General features: G+C 50.6%; 1 protein-coding gene across 2 annotated transcripts in view; it reads left to right on the top strand.

Moving 5' to 3' along the window:
* The first annotated feature begins 150 nt into the window (after nucleotides 1-150).
* VAV1 (vav guanine nucleotide exchange factor 1) overlaps nucleotides 151-17,106 on the top strand; it is a 48,407-nt gene continuing 31,451 nt past the window's right edge. For both annotated transcript variants that reach the window (XM_013045332.2, XM_004771616.3), the window contains exon 1: nucleotides 151-459. In XM_013045332.2, coding sequence (XP_012900786.1) covers nucleotides 256-459 — 204 coding nt within the window. In that variant the 5' untranslated portion in view covers nucleotides 151-255. The remainder of the gene's footprint in view (nucleotides 460-17,106) is intronic.

Here is a 17,106-nt window from a genome sequence, read left to right as displayed (position 1 = left end):
TACCTTGCCCAGATGTCCAGGCCCCTGTGTTGAGCTGGTGGGGGGAGAAGAGATGCCAGGTCCTGCAGAGAAGGGGCTGGGCTGCAGGTGCTCCCGCCCCCCTAACACCCCCCCCCCAGGGCTCCTCCCCCTCCACCCCCTCTCAGGGCGACAGTTACAGGCAGAGAAGAGGAAGTGGTAGCTAGCTAGCGGAGGCAGGCAGGCAGGCCGCGGAGGCCGCAAGGGTGCGCGGGCTGACCCGGGAAGGCAGCGGCCATGGAGCTGTGGCGCCAGTGTACTCACTGGTTGATCCAGTGCCGGGTGCTGCCGCCCAGCCACCGGGTGACCTGGGATGGCGCCCAGGTGTGCGAGCTGGCACAGGCCCTCCGGGATGGCGTCCTCCTGTGCCAGCTGCTCAACAACTTGCTGCCCCATGCCATCAACCTGCGTGAGGTCAACCTGCGCCCCCAGATGTCCCAGGTGAGCCGGCCACTGGCTGGGGCACCAAGGGTTGGAGGTGGGGGGGGCCCACACCCCCGGCTGGCACCAGGAGAGTCAATGCACTGAAACTCCGGGCCTGTGATGGAGAAGGGAATGTGTGCTGGACGCTGGGGCTGGCACGGGGGTGAGAGGGATGGGGGGGTGGGGAGGTGGGCAGCGGGAGGGAGGGGGTAGTGAGCACCGAGACCCAGGGGTGTCTCACCCAAGGGTCACAGGAATGGGTTGACAGGCTCTGAGTTCCTGCACATCTAGGCTAAGAACTGACAGACTCGGGGTTAAAGCTTCCAAACCCCAGGCTGACTCCACAGAGGTTCAACTCTCCAGATGGGACTGTGGGGGGGGGGTGTGGAGCTTGAGGGATACCTGGGAACCCCCAGGTGGCCAAAAGGGTGCCCGAGGTTTATTACTCCTTTGACATCCCCCCCTTCTGCCTGTGGGGGAGGGGCCTCCACCAACTTCTTCCCCCACATGTGTCTCCTCCTCCCGGGCCCTGGGCCCCTTCCTTCCCCTCACATCTTCTTCCCCTTCGCTTCCTGCCTGGGCCTGGGGTGCGTGGGGCGGGTGGGGGGCTGTGGGCCCCTGGGCTCTGGTCTTCCTAGCTCTATCCATCCCGGAGAGACACTGAGAAAAGCTTTGGTCTTGAGCCCAAGAGTGGGTCCTGGGGTTTTGGAGCCTAGAAAGAGCTAGTCTTTCTCTGTAGGGATTACTGTAAAGGCCCAGGTCCGGGGAGGGTGGATTGTACCGAGCAAGCGGGGGCCCTTCTAGACTCAGGAAATATATTCAAATCCCTATTTGAATGCGGTTGGGGTGGAGGAGGTAACGTGACTGGATCCCCTCTCTGGGTCCCTGTAGTGTCTGGGTGCTGGGGGGAAGCCATGTATGCTGGGGCTGGGCGCTCCTGGTGCCTCACCTGCCTTGGAAGTCCGAGAGGACACTCCGGTCTGGCCCTCAGGCTCCACTCTGGAATGAAAGCTTGGTGCCTGGGAGCTGTGGATTGGCCTGGGGGGGCCTTTTCTCTGGTCCCTGAGATGCCACGTGCGGGATGTGGAGAGGGGAAGTCACCGGTCAGGGAGCACATCCTTGGGGGTCTCTGGGGGCATTCTCTGGGGACACAGCCATGGGGTGGGGAAGGTGGGTGGCCCACCCTCCTTTGCCCAGGCAGGGCTTCCTGGAAGGATGAGGGCACTCCAGGGGCCCAGCCCCTCTGGCCACAGGCCTTCCTGGATTTGCATACATTTGCTTACCTCCTGGCTTCCAACCGATAGGGAAGTAGCCACGGGACCTGTCAGACCCTGGACCCAGAAGGGGTAAAGGTTCCCAGTGAGGCTTTAATAGCCGCTTATGGGGAAGTGGATAAACTTGAGGATGAACTTCAACCCCTGCTTGCATCTTGCTTATAGCTGGTTGTCTAATGAAGGGCGAGGGGGGTGGGGGGTGGCTGCCTGGCCTTAAGATCTGGGAAGGCAGCTGTAGGGACTACAGGGAGGCAGTGTCCTTGCTTGTGCCGGGCAGTGCCAAGGCCCCGTCTGGGCCTGGCCTTCATGGTGCTCCCAGACTGGGGAGACACAGACCCCTAGCCCTGCATGGTCACAGCTAGGACACAGGGAGACACCTCTGGGCTGGGATGCTTAAAGCAAAGGCAAGACATTGCCTGGCGATGTCACGCTTTATGCAAGAGGGGACACTTGTGCTGGGTTTTGAAGAGTGAGTAGGAGTTTCCCATTGCTCTGGCTTCCTATGCCCAGCTGTGCCGGGCCCCAGGCCACGCAGGGGTGTTTCCCCAGTCCTCCCATCTGGACCTCTGTGCCTTCCTGCCTCTGCTCATCTTGTCTCCCCGCAAAGCTCAGCCCTTTTCCCCATTCACAGGGGGGATGAGTGCGGGAAGCTGAAAGGTGGTCCCATTGAGGTGGAGGAAGGTTCCTCCAGAACAGAACAATCTTTCTAGATTTGCAGGACCCTGTGTCCTCTGATTTAAGCTGGGGCCATGGACCACCCTCGAGATGCGGAAGGTGTGGGGACCAGAATCCGGATGCCTCTCAGTTCCTCTGCTTTTTCTCAGCTGTTTCCAGGGAAGAGGGTGGGAAGGGCACCTGCACTCCAGGGCAATCGTGATGTCTGTCAGGCCCCTTCTTGGTGCCGGGAGAGTGGGCAGGAGACACGCCCAGAGCGCTGTCACTGAGGAGCTCGCCTAGTGGGTCAGACTGACAGTGAGCAAATACGGAAACATTTAACCTGTGGGGAGGCGGTAGGAGCTCTGGAGAAATCAAAGCAGAAAAGGGAGCTCCGGAGCGTGGGGGTCGCACTCTTGAGTAGGTGGTCACTGATAAGGTGACATTTGAGCAGATCCCTGGGGAAAGCGAGGGGATGAGCCTTGTGAATCCAGGGACACAGCACTCCTGGGCAGGGGTACAGCCAGTGCAAAGGCCCTGAGGTGAGAGCTCGTGGGTGGCCCTCAAGTCTGCTGGGAATGGCTCATGGCTGAAGTCAGACCAGAGCGAGTCTCCAAGCTGGGTGAGATCTCCAAGCTGAGATCTGGGGCCGAGGGAGGATCCTATTACAGGTGGCACCTTGACCGCCAGACATCCTAGCTCACTTCCTCTCTCTGGGAGTCCACATTCTGGGTTGCAGAGATGAAACTTTAAGGCCAAGGGAGTAGAGAGGAAGGGACGAATGTGACAGTCATTGTGGGAAAGACCCACCAGGGCGTGGGAGCTGATTAGACCTGGCGGAGCAGGCACTGGGGCCCGGATGATGTCAAGGTTCCCAGCTTGAGAATGCCCAGGCCACTGGCAGAGGCAGGGGAGAGGGCGGGAGAGTTAGAAAGGGGGTCAGCTGGAGGGCAGTGACTCTGAGGGTCCAGACCTGGGTTCAAATCCTGATGCCCTCACTTCCTGGCTTACCCTCTCCGAGCCTTAGTTTCCCCATCTGTGAAACATGGCTAAAAATGGGACCTTTATTTCGAGGACTGTTGTGTTATTTCAATACTGCTTATCACGGTGTCTGATGCCTGATAAACCCTCACTAAACTAAAAAGTTTTCTTTGGAAGGATGTGGGGTAGCAAAAGGTAACACAGCAAGAGGGAGTTTGGGTTGGGGGAATATTTCTCAGCTGGGCTGGATTTGACCCCCAGGGGCATTTGGCAATATCTGGACCCTTGTTTGGTTTCATCACATCTGGGAGGTGGTACTGAAGTCTAGTGGATGGAAGTCAGGGATCCTACTCAGTGTCCCACGGTGCCACCCACAGCAGAGCATTCTCTGCCCCAAACGTCAGTAGTGCTGAGGTTGAGAAACCCTGTTGATCGGGGACAGAGAGCTGCAAGAATCTTTAAAATATTTACTTGGTTGTATAATACATTCATATGGTTCAAATATTAAAACACACAAGAAGCAGGACGCCTGGGTGGCTCACAGTTAAGTATCTCCCTTCAGCTCAGGTTGTGATTCCGGGGTCCTGGGATTGAGCCCCACATTGGGTTCCCTGCTCAGCGGGAAGTCTGCTGCCCCCTCTGCCTCTCCCTCTGCCCCTAACCCTGCTCATTCTGTCTCTCAAATAAATAAATCTTTAAAAACCAGCAACACATAAAAAGATGCACAAGGAAAAATTAAACTTCTAGTCCTGTCCCTCAGATACACCCAGCTCCTTCCTTCTCCCATAAGCAAACTACTTTCTTTTCTTTCTTTCTCTCTTTCTCTCTCTCTCTCTTTCTTTCTTTCAAGTTGACTGTGTATCCTCCTAGAGTTTCTTCATGCAAACATAAGCAAATAGGAGTTTAGGTTCTTATTTCCCGCCCTCCTCCCTTAAATAGAAGATGGCACGTACTACTGACTGCTTTGTCTTGCTTTCCTCACTTAATAATCTTCTTGGGACTCTTTCCAAATCAATATATAGAGATTGTCCTTATTTAAAACAATAACAACAACCACCACCTGACTGCACGGTTTGCTGGAGAGTCTATTTATTTCACGGATGACTTATATTGTGTTAACTATGTGTTAGGCATTAGTCCAAACCAGGTGCCAGCAAACAACAATCCAACAGTTGAATCTGGATTACAGCATTTTTAAAAAAAAATTTATTTATTTATTTTAGAGAGAGAAAGAGATAGCGCGTGAGAGAGAGAGAGAGAGTGCACTAGCGGGGGGGTGGGGGGTTTGAAGGGAGAGGGAGAAGCCGGCTCCCCACTGAGCAAACACCCTGGGATCCTGACCTAAGCTGAAGGCAGACGCTTAACAGACAGAACCACCCAGGTGCCCCTGGACCACAGCATGTTTTTATAAATAAAGTTTTATTGGCACACAACCATGTCCATTGATTCCTGTATGTATTGTCTACGGCTGCTTTCTGGCTACAACTGTGGAACTGCGGAGTTGCCACGGAGACTGTCTGGCCTGCAGAGCTGAAGATATTAACTTTCCAGATCTTTGTAGAAGAAGTTTGCATATTCCTGTTGTAAACATTTTCTTTTCTTTTCTTTAAGATATATTTATTTATTTTAGAGAGAGAGAAAGAGAGAGCATGAGCAGGGGGGGAGCAGGCTGAGGGGGAAGGAGAGTCCCAAGCTGACTTTGCCCTGAGTGCTGAGCCTGATGTGGGGGTCAATCTCATGACCCTGAGATCACAACCTGAGCCGAAACCAAGAGTCATTTGCTTAACTGACTGCACTACCCAGGCACCCTGTAAACATTTTCTATACATTAACTTGTTTAATCTTCGTAACACCAGAGGTGGCAGAAGGTATGTTATCCTCATTTCTCACAGAAGGGATTGAGGCACAGAGGTGTCCAGTAACTTGATTCAGGGTGCCAAACTCAAAAGCAGCAGAGTTGGGGATTGGAACCCTGGGTAGCCTGGTGCTGGGATTTTTGCTGTCCGCAGTTACCCCAAACCGCCTCTATCCCATTGTTTAATGGGGCAATCATTTATTTTATCATCCTCTGTATCAGTGGACACTTGGATTGTGCCAGACTTTTGTTATGACATTTACTGCAACCATTAACCTTGTCCATGAATTATTTTTTGACTCCTCGTCTGTGTGAGCTTGGGTTTGCTACCTAACCTCTGTGTGCCTCAGTATCCTCATCTCTAAAATGGGGATAATAAATCCCTATCTTTAAGCATCACTGGGAGGGATAATGAATCACTATCAAGAACTTAGAAAAGTCCCTGGCCACACAGGAATGTTATTGTTGCTGCTGTACACATGAGCAAGTATCCCCACAGGATAAGTTCTCAGAAGGATTTGCTGGCTCAAAGTGGCTGGGCCTGTGTTTTTGGCAGATATTGCCAAGTTGTTCTCCATCTGGGCCTGTTCCCATGTGGGTTATTCCAATTACATCGCCACTAACAGAGCATGAGACTGCTTATTGGCCATCACCTTGCCACAGACTGTTCCATTGTTAAGACTTTGGAGTCATGCCAACTTTATGGGTGATATATGGAGCTCATTATGGCTCACTTTACATTTCTCTTATTCTGAATGAGCTTGAACCTCTATTCCTTTGTTTAAGATCTATTTCTATTTTCTCTTGGCGAAGAAATATTTGTTCGTATCATTTGCCCCTTTATTCTTTCTTCCCTTCTGGGACTGCTGTCCTTTCTTCCTTATTAGTTTTAAGGAGCTCTTTATATATTAGGCTGGCTTGAATTTCAAGTCAGGTACTTACTACCTTTGCGATCCTGAAGAAGAAAAACATTGCTCTCTGAGCCCTGGTTGTTTTATCTACAAAATGGGGATGTGGACAGCACCTTTATCTCAGGTTTATGTGAGGGTTAAATGTGATAGGTTAAGTTAAGTTCCTTACTGGTGTGATTGATGTGCTAGATTTAGCCAATGCTAAAATAATGAGAAGTCCTCTTTTTGATACTTTGATTTCAGTTAGTATGAGTTGGCTGTCTGATGTGGTATAAGTCAGGATGTGTAATGTTAGCTGCTGTAACAAAGTATACACTTCGGTAGCAGTAATGGTTTCCTTCTTGCTCACATCACAATCTAGTTTGGGTCAAGTGGGGGTTAAGGGAGTGGCTCTTCTTTACAAAGTCCCTACAGGACCTGGGCTTCTTCCATCCCATAGCCCTACTCTCCTTAAAGCCCCTGGAGTCCTCCCTATCCCAGAAGGTGGGGAAGAAGACTGTGAGGAGGGAGACTATGGGAGGCTTTCATGGACCAGGCCCAGAAGTGGTGCTGTCGCCTCCATTCTTGATCCATTCACCAGAACTCCATCACATGGTCCCATCCAACTGCAAGGGAGGCTGAGAATGGTTTAGCCAGGAGACAGGGAGCACAGGAAATGTTTAAGTGGACATAGAAGAGAATGCTGTAGAACTGTGGAATGATGCCTAGCTGGCTTTAGAGAGGCAGGTCTAGAGAGGCTGGCTTGGAGGAAGCTGTAGTGGGATAAGGAATGAGGAGGGCTTGAACTGAAGCCATGGTGGAGGGATTCAGCTAGGGGCTGGGGAGCCTGGACAGGAGCAAATCTCAGCCAAGTAGGTTGGGTTGGGTTGGATTGGTTGGAAGACCTCATCTCAACATGACTACTGTGGCTGATGGGGACAGAAGTCTGGAAGGGCGAACATTTGGTATTTTGCCTTCTTTTCTTCCATTTTTTTCTGTTCACGAACCTTCTTTTGCATCTAGTACTGGGAAATGTCACCCTTTAGCACTTTCCACAGAGGGTGCTGGGAAATCCTGTTCCTTTCCCTCCCATTACTCCCATGACTCCCCATTGCCTTTGGGGCAAAAGACAAAGTCCTTACCCTGGCCCATGAGAGTCTATGCATTTGGCCTCTGCCCACCTCCTGGCCCTCCCCTCTCCCTTCCTTTTACTTATTCTGCTCCAGACACCCGAGCCTCCTCACTGCTCCCACAACCCACCTGGTCCGATTCAGCCTCAGGGCCTTTGCACATCTGTTCTTTCTCTGTGGATCTGTCTTCCCCCAGATATACACTGTGATTGGTCTCTTATCTCCTTCAGGTTTCTTATCAGAGAGCTTCCTGGCTTCCACACATAAGATTGTTCCCCTTACCCCCTGCCCCTCTGTGCTCTCTCTTCCTTTTTTTATTTTTATTTTTCTCCATGGCACGTATAGCCCTCTGACCTACATAGTTTTTACTTTTTGCTTATTATCTGCTCCCCCAGTAGAATGTCAAGGCAAGGCTTTTGTCTTTTTGGTTCACAGCTGTGTCGCTGGTGCCAGAACAGCACCTGGCACATAGTAGGTGCTCAATAATATTATCAACTATTCACTTCATTCACTCACCCTTCCTTTAATACTGGGAGAGCAAATCATAACTTATGCCTTGTTTCATACACACAATTTAATCAATACATGGTCACACTCATTTGTTGACATATTGTCTGTGGCTGCTTTTGTTACATGAAAGAGTTTACCAACTGATCCCTGATTTAGTGGGATTCATTGAGTGCTTGCTTATTATTGGTTAGTGGTTGTTGGTTAGCTCTGGTTAAGTATGGATTGTTTGAGATCAGTGCCTGCTTCTACTGGTTCCTAATTATGTGACTTTGGGCAAGTGTTCAGACCTCCCCTGCCTTTGGTTTTCTCACATATAAAACGGGGAAAATGATGATGATGTGGTAATAATAATGATGACACCATCCATGTCATGGATATTTCCTTGTATTAAACCATGTACAGGATGATGGAGAATTCCATGATGAATGACACACAGATCCTCATGCAGCTCATGGAAATAGACGAGGAATTAGGCAGTTAACCTGAGAGTGGAATAGTCTGCTGATGGGGGGTGGAGCCCAGGGACTGTGGAAGCAGAGAGGCGGGGGAAACCCCAGAAGCAATCAGGGTAGGCCTCTTGGAGGAGGTGACATGCCAATTGAGTGTGGGAGGTTGGGGCATATTTGAGGAGCCAAAAGAAGTTCTGCTTGTCTGCCTTGTTAACATTAAGGGCACTGGAAGTGGAAAGAACCCAAGGGTATGTTGAATGGGCACAGCTGAACTTCTAGCACGGATGGTGATTGGAGGCCTGGGTTTCAGGAGGAACTTGGGAGTTAGGTCCCCGGGGGGAAGAAATAAGGGATGTTCAGTTGGAGAAGTTTGAAGGTTGAAGAAATTCTGAGCTCCATCAGCAGAAATTGTAACCAAGAGTTTTAGCCCTTGTGACAGAAAACCCAACTGAAACTGGCTTAGTAAAAAATAGCATTTATTAGCTCACATAACTGAAAAGCTTAGGAGAAAATGTATTTAGGTAGAGCTGGATCCAGCGGCTCTATCTCAGGATCACCTCTACCCTTAACTTAACTCAGCTGTCTTTTCAGTGTTTTTCCTCCATTCTCAGTCATCCTTTCCTCTCATGGTGGCCGGCAAGGGTGCCCAGGTGCTCCAAATTTAGGTGCCCACATTTTTGTGTACAATGAAAAATGGCTGCTCAAGCCCAAGTCTGGGTTTCACTGGACATAATTTCTTTGTGTGTGCATGTGGCAGGGGCTGGGGATAGAGGGAGTGAGGATGGATGGGCGGGGAGTCACGTGTCTGTTCCTCAACCAATTGTTGTGGTGGGTAGACTATGCCGTTCTGATTGGCCAGGCTGAGGTCGCATATTTTTTCTGGAGCTGAGGAGGAGTTGACCCCACCCAAAGGAGGTAGGTGTGGAGGAGATTGGGTGGCTCCCCAGGAGATGCTGAGGGGCTGCTAACAGAAGAAATGGGAATAGATGTCAGGAGGCCATCGATGTTTATACTGGCACCAAGTATGAAGTCGCTGCACAGCCTCTCACTGGTGCCATTGGCTGGCTGTTGGAGCCCCATCTTTCTCGGTCCTGGGGGCTGCTCTGTGCATGTAGGATGTTTGGCGACATAGCTGACCTCCACCCCCTCGATGCCTGTAGCAACCTCTCCCCTGGAGCCATGACAAGAGAATGTCTGCAGACATTGTCAAATGTCCCGTAGGAGGCAGAATCCCCTATCCCACCCCTCCAAGAAACTCCATTTTGGAGGGAGCAAGCTTCCGATCTTTGGGAGATCTTTGCATGAACAATTACTGTCTGGGGACAGTGAGGAAGAGATTGAAAGCTTTGTTGGGTCAGAATAATCACTTATTTTATTATGAACAACAGGAGCTGTGCTGATTGCCGGGGTTATGGGAAAGAACAGAGCAGACACATTATCTGGTCTTCTGAGTTCATGGCCTTGTGGGGGAGAAGGGCAGTATACTTGTTTCCTGTAACTGCACGAACAAAGGACCACACACTGATGGCTTAAAATAACAGAAATACGTTATCTCACGGTTCCCGGGGTTAGAGGTCTGAAATCAATCAAGGTGTGAGCAGGGTCGAGCTCTTTCTGAAGGCTCTTGGGGGAGAATCCATTTCTTGCCTCTTCCAGCTTCTGGGGGCTCCAGGCTTTCCTTGAATTCTGACTGTGTCACTCTGTCTTCACCAGGTTGTGCCCTCCGTGTCTGTCTGTCTGTGGGTCTCTTCTGTGTGTCTTGTGTAAGGACACTTGTTGATGAATGGAGGCCCCCCCCCCCAGTAATCCAGGATGATCTCGTGATCTCGAGATTAATTTTGTCTTGCAAAGTCCTTTTTTTAATTTTTCCCCCCAATGATGTCACATTTACAGGTAGGTTCCAGGGATCTGAGGTAGTTATATCTTTTGGAGGGGGTCACTATTCAACCCACTATAGACAGTAAAAAAGCAAATCAGTAAAATATTACAATAAATGCTGCAGACAAAATAAGCCAAGGTCAAGATGGAGAAGAGGAAAGGGGCATGCTTCTGGAGGGTGGTCAAGAAAAGTTGAAAGCTGGAGGATGGGGAGCTGGCTCTGGGAACAAATGGCGCAAGGAGGCAAATGCCATGCAAAGGCCCTGTGGTGAGTGAGGAGGGTCTAAATGAAGGTGAATGGTGAAGAGGGAGTGCTGGGATTAAGGTTGGGAGGAACACACTTCTCTAGTGTGGCTGGGGGTATGTCATAATTAGATGTGATGGGAAATCCTTGGATGGTTTAAGCAAATTGGTGGGTTAAAGAGGTCCCTCGAGCTGCTCTGTGGGAACCAGACTGTTAGGGTAATTGAAATGGCAGTGAGGGGACCTGGGCAGAGGGGTTGATGGAGGTGTCCCACAGGGATGAGATGGTGGCTGGACTAGGAGTCAGGAATAGTGGGAGGGCTCACATTTCAGTGGTTGTGCTAGTCAGACTTCCTGACAGACCAGATGGGGGAGTGGTGGGAGTGAACGAAAGAAAGTGAGATGATGTCTAAGTTTGTAGCTTAGGAACCTGTGTGAATGGGGGCATTATTTGCTAAGATGGGAAGGATGGGGAGAGTCAAGTTTTGGGGATGTTCTGATGGGGCTGAGTTACCTTGGAGTTGGAAGACAACATAGCATAGTGGTTAGTGCAGCGGCTCTCACCTGGGGGTGTGGGGAGCAACTCTGTTTCTCCAGGGTACATTTGGCAATGCCTGGAGATATTTTTGGTTTTCACTACTGGAGGGAGTGGTGTGCTCCTGGCATCTAGTGGGTAGAGACCAGGAATGCTGCTGATATCCTAAATGTCCTATAATCCCAGGACAGCCACTAAAATATCAGTTCTTCTGAGGCCGAGAAAACCATGGTTGAGGGGCAAGGACTCTAGTTACATGGGGGTCTGGGTTCTAGTCTTGACTGTGGGATCTTGGGTGAGTTACTGTACCTTGCAGTGCATTAGTCTCCCTACCTTTCAAATAGGGGTCAGGATAGTCCCTGCCTTATAGGTCTGTTACAAGAATTAAATGAGTGAATGGTTGTAAAGTTGTCACATGCTGTAAGCAGGACCTAGTAGTGATCGGTAAGCAAACTCATAGGGATGGATGAGATCATTTGTGGAGGGAGGAGAGAGAGAGAGAAGAAAAGGGGTCTGAGTCTCAGGGTGCAGCAGCATGGAGAGGTTGGGATAGGGGAGGAGGAAAAAGAAGCCAAGGAGTCAGAAGAGAACCAGTGACTTAGGGGGAAAGCCAGAGACCAAAGGAAGAAAGTTTATCCACAGTGAGGTGTTGGTCCTTTGAAACAAACCATTTAATTGAAGGGACGGGAGTAGTGTCAGAAAGTATAATAAATAACAATAGAAACAGGTCCCATTTATGGAGCATTTATGATGTACAGTTGTTCCAAGTATGTAACACTTTTAACTCATTTGATTTTCACAACAAATCCATGGAGTGGGTGCCGTGATGTTCAGGTTATCTCTTCTGTGAATCAAACCACCCCAAACTTAAAGGCAACAATTTTAGAATTCTCACAGATTCTTTGAGTCAAGAATTCAAATGGAGTGTGGAGATGATGGTTTATCAGCCCCAAGATGAGAAGGCTTGAATGTTGGAGGGCTGGAATCTGCTGGAGGATCCTTCCCCTAAACTCTGGGAGTCTGGGATGGGGTGACTCACGGCTGAGCTCAGCTGGGGCTGTGGAATGGAGCAGTGGCCCATGGCCTATCTGTGTGGCTTGGGCTTCCTCACAGCATGGTACCTGAGCTTGGAGAAGGAGTGGAGAAGCTGCAAGTTTTCTTCTAACCTACTTAGAGACCACGTTGTGTCACTTTGCTGTAATTCACTAAGACCAGCCTGGATTCAAGGGCAGGGGAATCAGACTTCACCTCTTGATGGCGGTGTGACAAGTCCCACTGCAGAAGAGCATGCTGGGTGGGTGCTGTGTTTGTGGCAATCTTTGGAAAGCATAACATGTTCTTTGTTATTATCCTAGTCTCACAGATGAGGAAATGGAAACATGAAAAGTTTAAGTGAGTTTTCCAAGTGAATAAGTAGCTATGCTGGGATTTGAACCCCTAAAGCTGTGACCACAAGCACTATATGAATATTGCCTCTTCGAGGGGACATATGAACCTTTTAGGTGGGATAGTCTTGGATTAGGTTAGATAGTCTTGGATTTAGATTTCTGGTTTAGCCAGGAAAGCAGAAATCATCTTAAGATCTTTCAGACAGGATTTCATTCAGGGAATGGCTAATGTGTGATGGGGAGCTGAGGAGACAGGTGGGGAATACTGAGGTAACCCACAAGGCAGGAGAAACAGTGGAGGAGGTGGTGAGACCAGGGTCCAGAGGCTAGAACCATTCAGGGGAGCTAGGACCTGGTGCAGGAGCTGTCAACAGGTTGCTGAGACCAGGAAGGAGACATATTTGCTGCTGAAGAAGGAGAGATACCCTGGTTTTTCTTCCTCCCTCCTCCTGTCTCCTGCCTGGGCATCCCATTGGCTGAGCCTACCTGGAAGCCAGGGTGCAAAGGAGTCTGGGAAATGTAGTTCTCTTCGCTGTGGAGCAGAGCAAGGGGAGGCAGGGAATGGACCTGAGAGCAAGCGGACCAGTGGTCCTCATCGTAACTGCCTATCTGAGCTCAGTGTTCTCTCAACGGGAGCGGCTGTTACTGCTGTTTGCCCGAGAACGGGTGAAATGCAATGGTTTCATTTCCCGAGGCAGGGTCGTCTTTAGTTCTAGTGGCTCTGGTGGTTTTGGAGTTCAGTTTAATCTTAGATCAAACCCAGATCTCCTTTCTTAGGACTCTCCACCAGCACACAGCTCATCAGCCTTCCTCCAGACAACCCATCAGAGGTCTGCCTGCAATAATTTTGTCCCTGGCTTTTTCCAAGTCACCTGTAGTCCTGGTGGAACACCACAGCAACTTCATAGCTTCTCAGTGGACAGCGTGTTTCCAGAAATCCCCCTTGGGGTGTCTGTCTTGTGCCTGTCTGTGTGGGTACTCAGGATGATCCCCACATGGTGTCTGTCTTGTGCCTGTCTGTGTGGGTACTCAGGATGATCCCCGCACCCCAAAAGATGTGTGGGGCTTGTTCCCTTCAGTGTGATCTGCTCTGGAATGTGGGACCGGGGGATCTGGGGGAATGTCATTAACTATTTGTGCTTCTCTCTCGGGGACTCTGAGATATGGCCAAAGGGTAGAATGCTCTGGTGACAACCACTGGCCCCATTTTGATTACACAGTTTTATTATTTTTTTTAATTACTTAGAGAGGGAAGGGGCAGAAGGAGTTGGGGAGAGATCATCTTAAGCAGGCTCCACACCCAGCATGGAGCCCAACGTGGGGCTCGATCTTAGAACCCTGAAATCAAGAGTCAGACGCTTAGCCTACTGAGTCACGCAGGCGCCTCTCATTACAATATTTTGAAATCAAAAAAAACAAAACAAAACCAATATTTTGATATCCAGTTTTGGTAAATCAGCACCTGATACTGCCCTTGGTTCACTCCCTCCCATTCCCCCTTTCTCCCTTTGCTGCAGCCACACTGGCCTCCAACCTCTTTTTCCAATGCACCAGGCAGGGTTCTGCCTCAGGACCTTTGCCCGGGCTGTTCCCTCCACCTGAAATGTTTCTGATCATACACTATGCACCCCCTTGGTCTGCTTCTTTCACTTGGCACCATTCTTCCGTGATTTATCCTGTGTGTATCAGTCCTTCACACCTTATTCCTGAATAGTACTCCAGTGTATGGACGCCCCACAGTTTGCTCATCCTTGGTGGACACTTGGGTTGTTGCCACGTTTTGGCTGCCACAGATACGGCTGTTGTGAATGCTCAACTATGTGTGAACACTTGCTTTCATTTCTCTGTGCAAATGCCTGGAGGTGGAACAAGTTGTGTGGTAGGTGCGTGTCTAACCTTTTCAGAAACTGCCAAACCATTCTTCCAACTTGGTTGCACCATTCAACATCCCAGCCAGCAGTGCAGGAAGGTTTCCTGGAGCACTCCTCCTCTTGCTTTGCCATCCCTTAGTCCTTGGCTTTATCAGACACCTCTTTCATTTAACCAGATCCCTCCCAGCATGTTTTTCATGCTCATGCACCCACTGTTGTAACCAATCAATTATCAATACCCCTGTCTTCTCAATGTCCATCTCCCCACTAGACTGTAAGCTCTGTGGAGACAAGGTTCTGTCTGTCTTGGCCACTACCAGTTTCCTGGGGCTTGGCACACAGTAGGCACTCAGTGCGTGCTTGCTGAATGAACGTATGACCCTGCCTGGTGGACCAGGTGCTAGAGTGGAGATTCGGTTGGTATTTCCATTCCCAGAGCGGAGATGAAGAAGTAGAGGCTCCAGATGGTTCAGTAACCCATCTGAGGTCCTCCGCTGGCAGCGGCTCGGCTGGGAGTGGAACCATGTCTGTCTGACCCCCTCGACTGACACTGAGATGTTGAGTGTGTGTTGGGGTGAGAGGGGAGGAGACAGAAGAGAGACAGGCGGGCATGGGGAAGGTTTTGAAGGCCAGGATGAGGAGCTGATGCTCTGTACCTTTGCTTCCAGGCTTTGAAGAGGCAGCACAGCACATCTACCCTCTCTGGTCTGCTAGATGAAGTCTTGCAGTCCCAAGATTAAGGGGTTTCAGGACTGAAAGCAGAGGTGCCCCCCCTCTCTTCTGTCTTCCTTAGCAAGCCCTGCTAACAGGCATTTCCTGTTTCCGGTGGCTCCCTGGGTCGGGGTGGGGGTAGGGGAGCTGATTGCAGCAGTTGTGTTCAGCTGTGGGTCCTCTCTGCTACTCCCTGCCTCCCCCCAACCCCCACCCTGTCACCAAATGGAGCCTCTGTCCCTGCATACTGGTTCCCGAAAGGAGGGTGGCAAACTAACCAACCTTTCTGGCTCTTTCTTTGTCTTGGGCAGAGCTTGTGCTGACGGGACCAGCAGGCGGAGGGGAAGTCTGGGTGCTGATTTGCCTATGGGCAAGTTGCCAGCCCAACTCTTTGATATTCTGGTGGAGGGGGAGGGCGTGCTGAGGGGATTGCCTCGCCAACACGGAGGAAATGTTCTCACACACCCCTCCTACCTTTGGTTAAAAGACCTCCTGTCCTTTGCCACCTCTCCCACCCTCTGGGCTACCAGAAGGTCCTTCTGGTGGTCTAACCTCAGTCATTCTTGCTGCCTGAGGGAGCCCCTTTCTTCAGCTGGCCCTACTCCAGCCTGGAGGGCTGATGAGTCATACCCCCACCCTGTCCCCCCTTGAGATGTCACATGACTGGGGGGAAGAAGTCTCAAGGCTCAGCTGATCTCCCTGAGGTCAGGAGGGAACTTCCTCCTTCAGGCCAGATGAGACCAACTGCTCTGTTGCCCCTGGTGACTTGCAAGCCTTGCCTGGAGTCAGCCTCCAAGGCTGCAAAGGCTGCTGGGCAGAAGAGTGTTACATGTGGTTCCTGTCACGTGCTGAACCTCCTACGTGGCACCAGGAGGCAGTCTGGTGTGGTTCAAAGAGGTAGGGTGGTACCGTGGTTAAGGGCATGGCCTCTAGGCTCAGGGAACTTGTATCTGGCTTTTCGTTCCTTCCTGTGTGGCCTTGGGCAAGTGACATATCCTCCCTGAGGCTCAGTTGTTTCACCAGTACGATGTGGATTCATCTCTTCACCGACTTACTGAGCATCTATGGGATGTCATATGTTGTGCTAGGCCACAGCAGTGAGCAAACAGCCCTGAGAATCCTCGCCTTGGGGAGCTGATGTGCTTGTGTGTAAGGGAGGACAGACAGACAGTAACAAAATAACTAAGAGAAGTATACAGTGCCCCAGACAATAAGCTTTATGGAAAAAACCCAAAGTAGAGGGGAGGATGGGGAGTGCTAGGTGTGTGTGTGTGTGTGTGTGTGTGTGTGTGTGTGTCTAGTGCAGTTTTAAAGAGAGTGGCTGGGAACGTCTCACTGAGAAGTGACATTTCATCAAAGGCCTGTAAGAGACAAGGGAAGTTGTCTTTTGCATCTCATTCTGAAGATGAGAACAGCCTGTGCAAAGGCCCTGGGGCATGGCCATGCCTGGCATGTTGGAGGAACAGTAAGGAGGGCTGTGTGGCTGGAGCAGAGAGAGCAAGAGAAGAATGGGAGGAGGGGAAGGTAGGGAGGGGATGGGTCAGGTCATGCGGGGCCTTGTGGTTTGCATCTGGGTAGGACGGGGTCCCCGGGAAGGTTTTGACCATATTTGTTTGGATGCCATGTTGAAAATAAATGACATGGGTCCAGGGGCAGAAGCAATCAGTCCAGTGAGGAGGCCACTGCAGTAATGCAGGTGAGCGATAATGGTGGCTCAGGCCTGGCAGGTGTATAGAAGGAGCAGGATTCTGGCTGTATTTGGAAGGTGGAACAAATAGGATTTGTTGAGGGGTTGGAAGCGGATGAGAGAGAAACAGAGGAGCCAAGGTGACTCCAGTGTTTTGAGTTTGAACAACTGGAAGGCAGTGTCATTAGAGCATGCCCCCTAGGTTTCAGTAGCAACGTTGTTGGGAGTACTGAACAAACCTGTGCATGCCAAACTTTTCATCTCAGGTTTGGAAGAGGCTATGTTCTCAACAAATGGTGCCTCCCCAGTAGGGCTGGGGGTTCTGGAGGGCAGGGTCTGGCTCTCACAGGCAGGGCTGGTTCACTGAGCGGCTCTTTAGAGACAGCTTTGGGAAATGGCGCTGTAGCAAGAAAGGAAGTGTGAGCCACGGGACAGAAAGGAAGGAGCCCCAGACAGTACAGAAGCATGCTACTTGCTGTTTGTGGATGTGTGCATGCATGGAAAGTGAATGAGGACATGGGCTGGAACGGTCCATGTCTACTTGCAGAGGGGGGCAGCCAGTGAGGAGGGAAAGAAGAGAATGAGATCAGAGACAGTGCACAATGAGAT

This window comes from Mustela putorius, unplaced genomic scaffold (assembly GCF_011764305.1).
Source record: "Mustela putorius furo isolate JIRA1106 unplaced genomic scaffold, ASM1176430v1.1 tig00000095_pilon_pilon_pilon, whole genome shotgun sequence".
NCBI lineage: Eukaryota > Metazoa > Chordata > Mammalia > Carnivora > Mustelidae > Mustela > Mustela putorius.
Note: the sequence above shows the minus strand (reverse complement) of the source record. Positions and strands in the feature narration are given on the sequence as shown.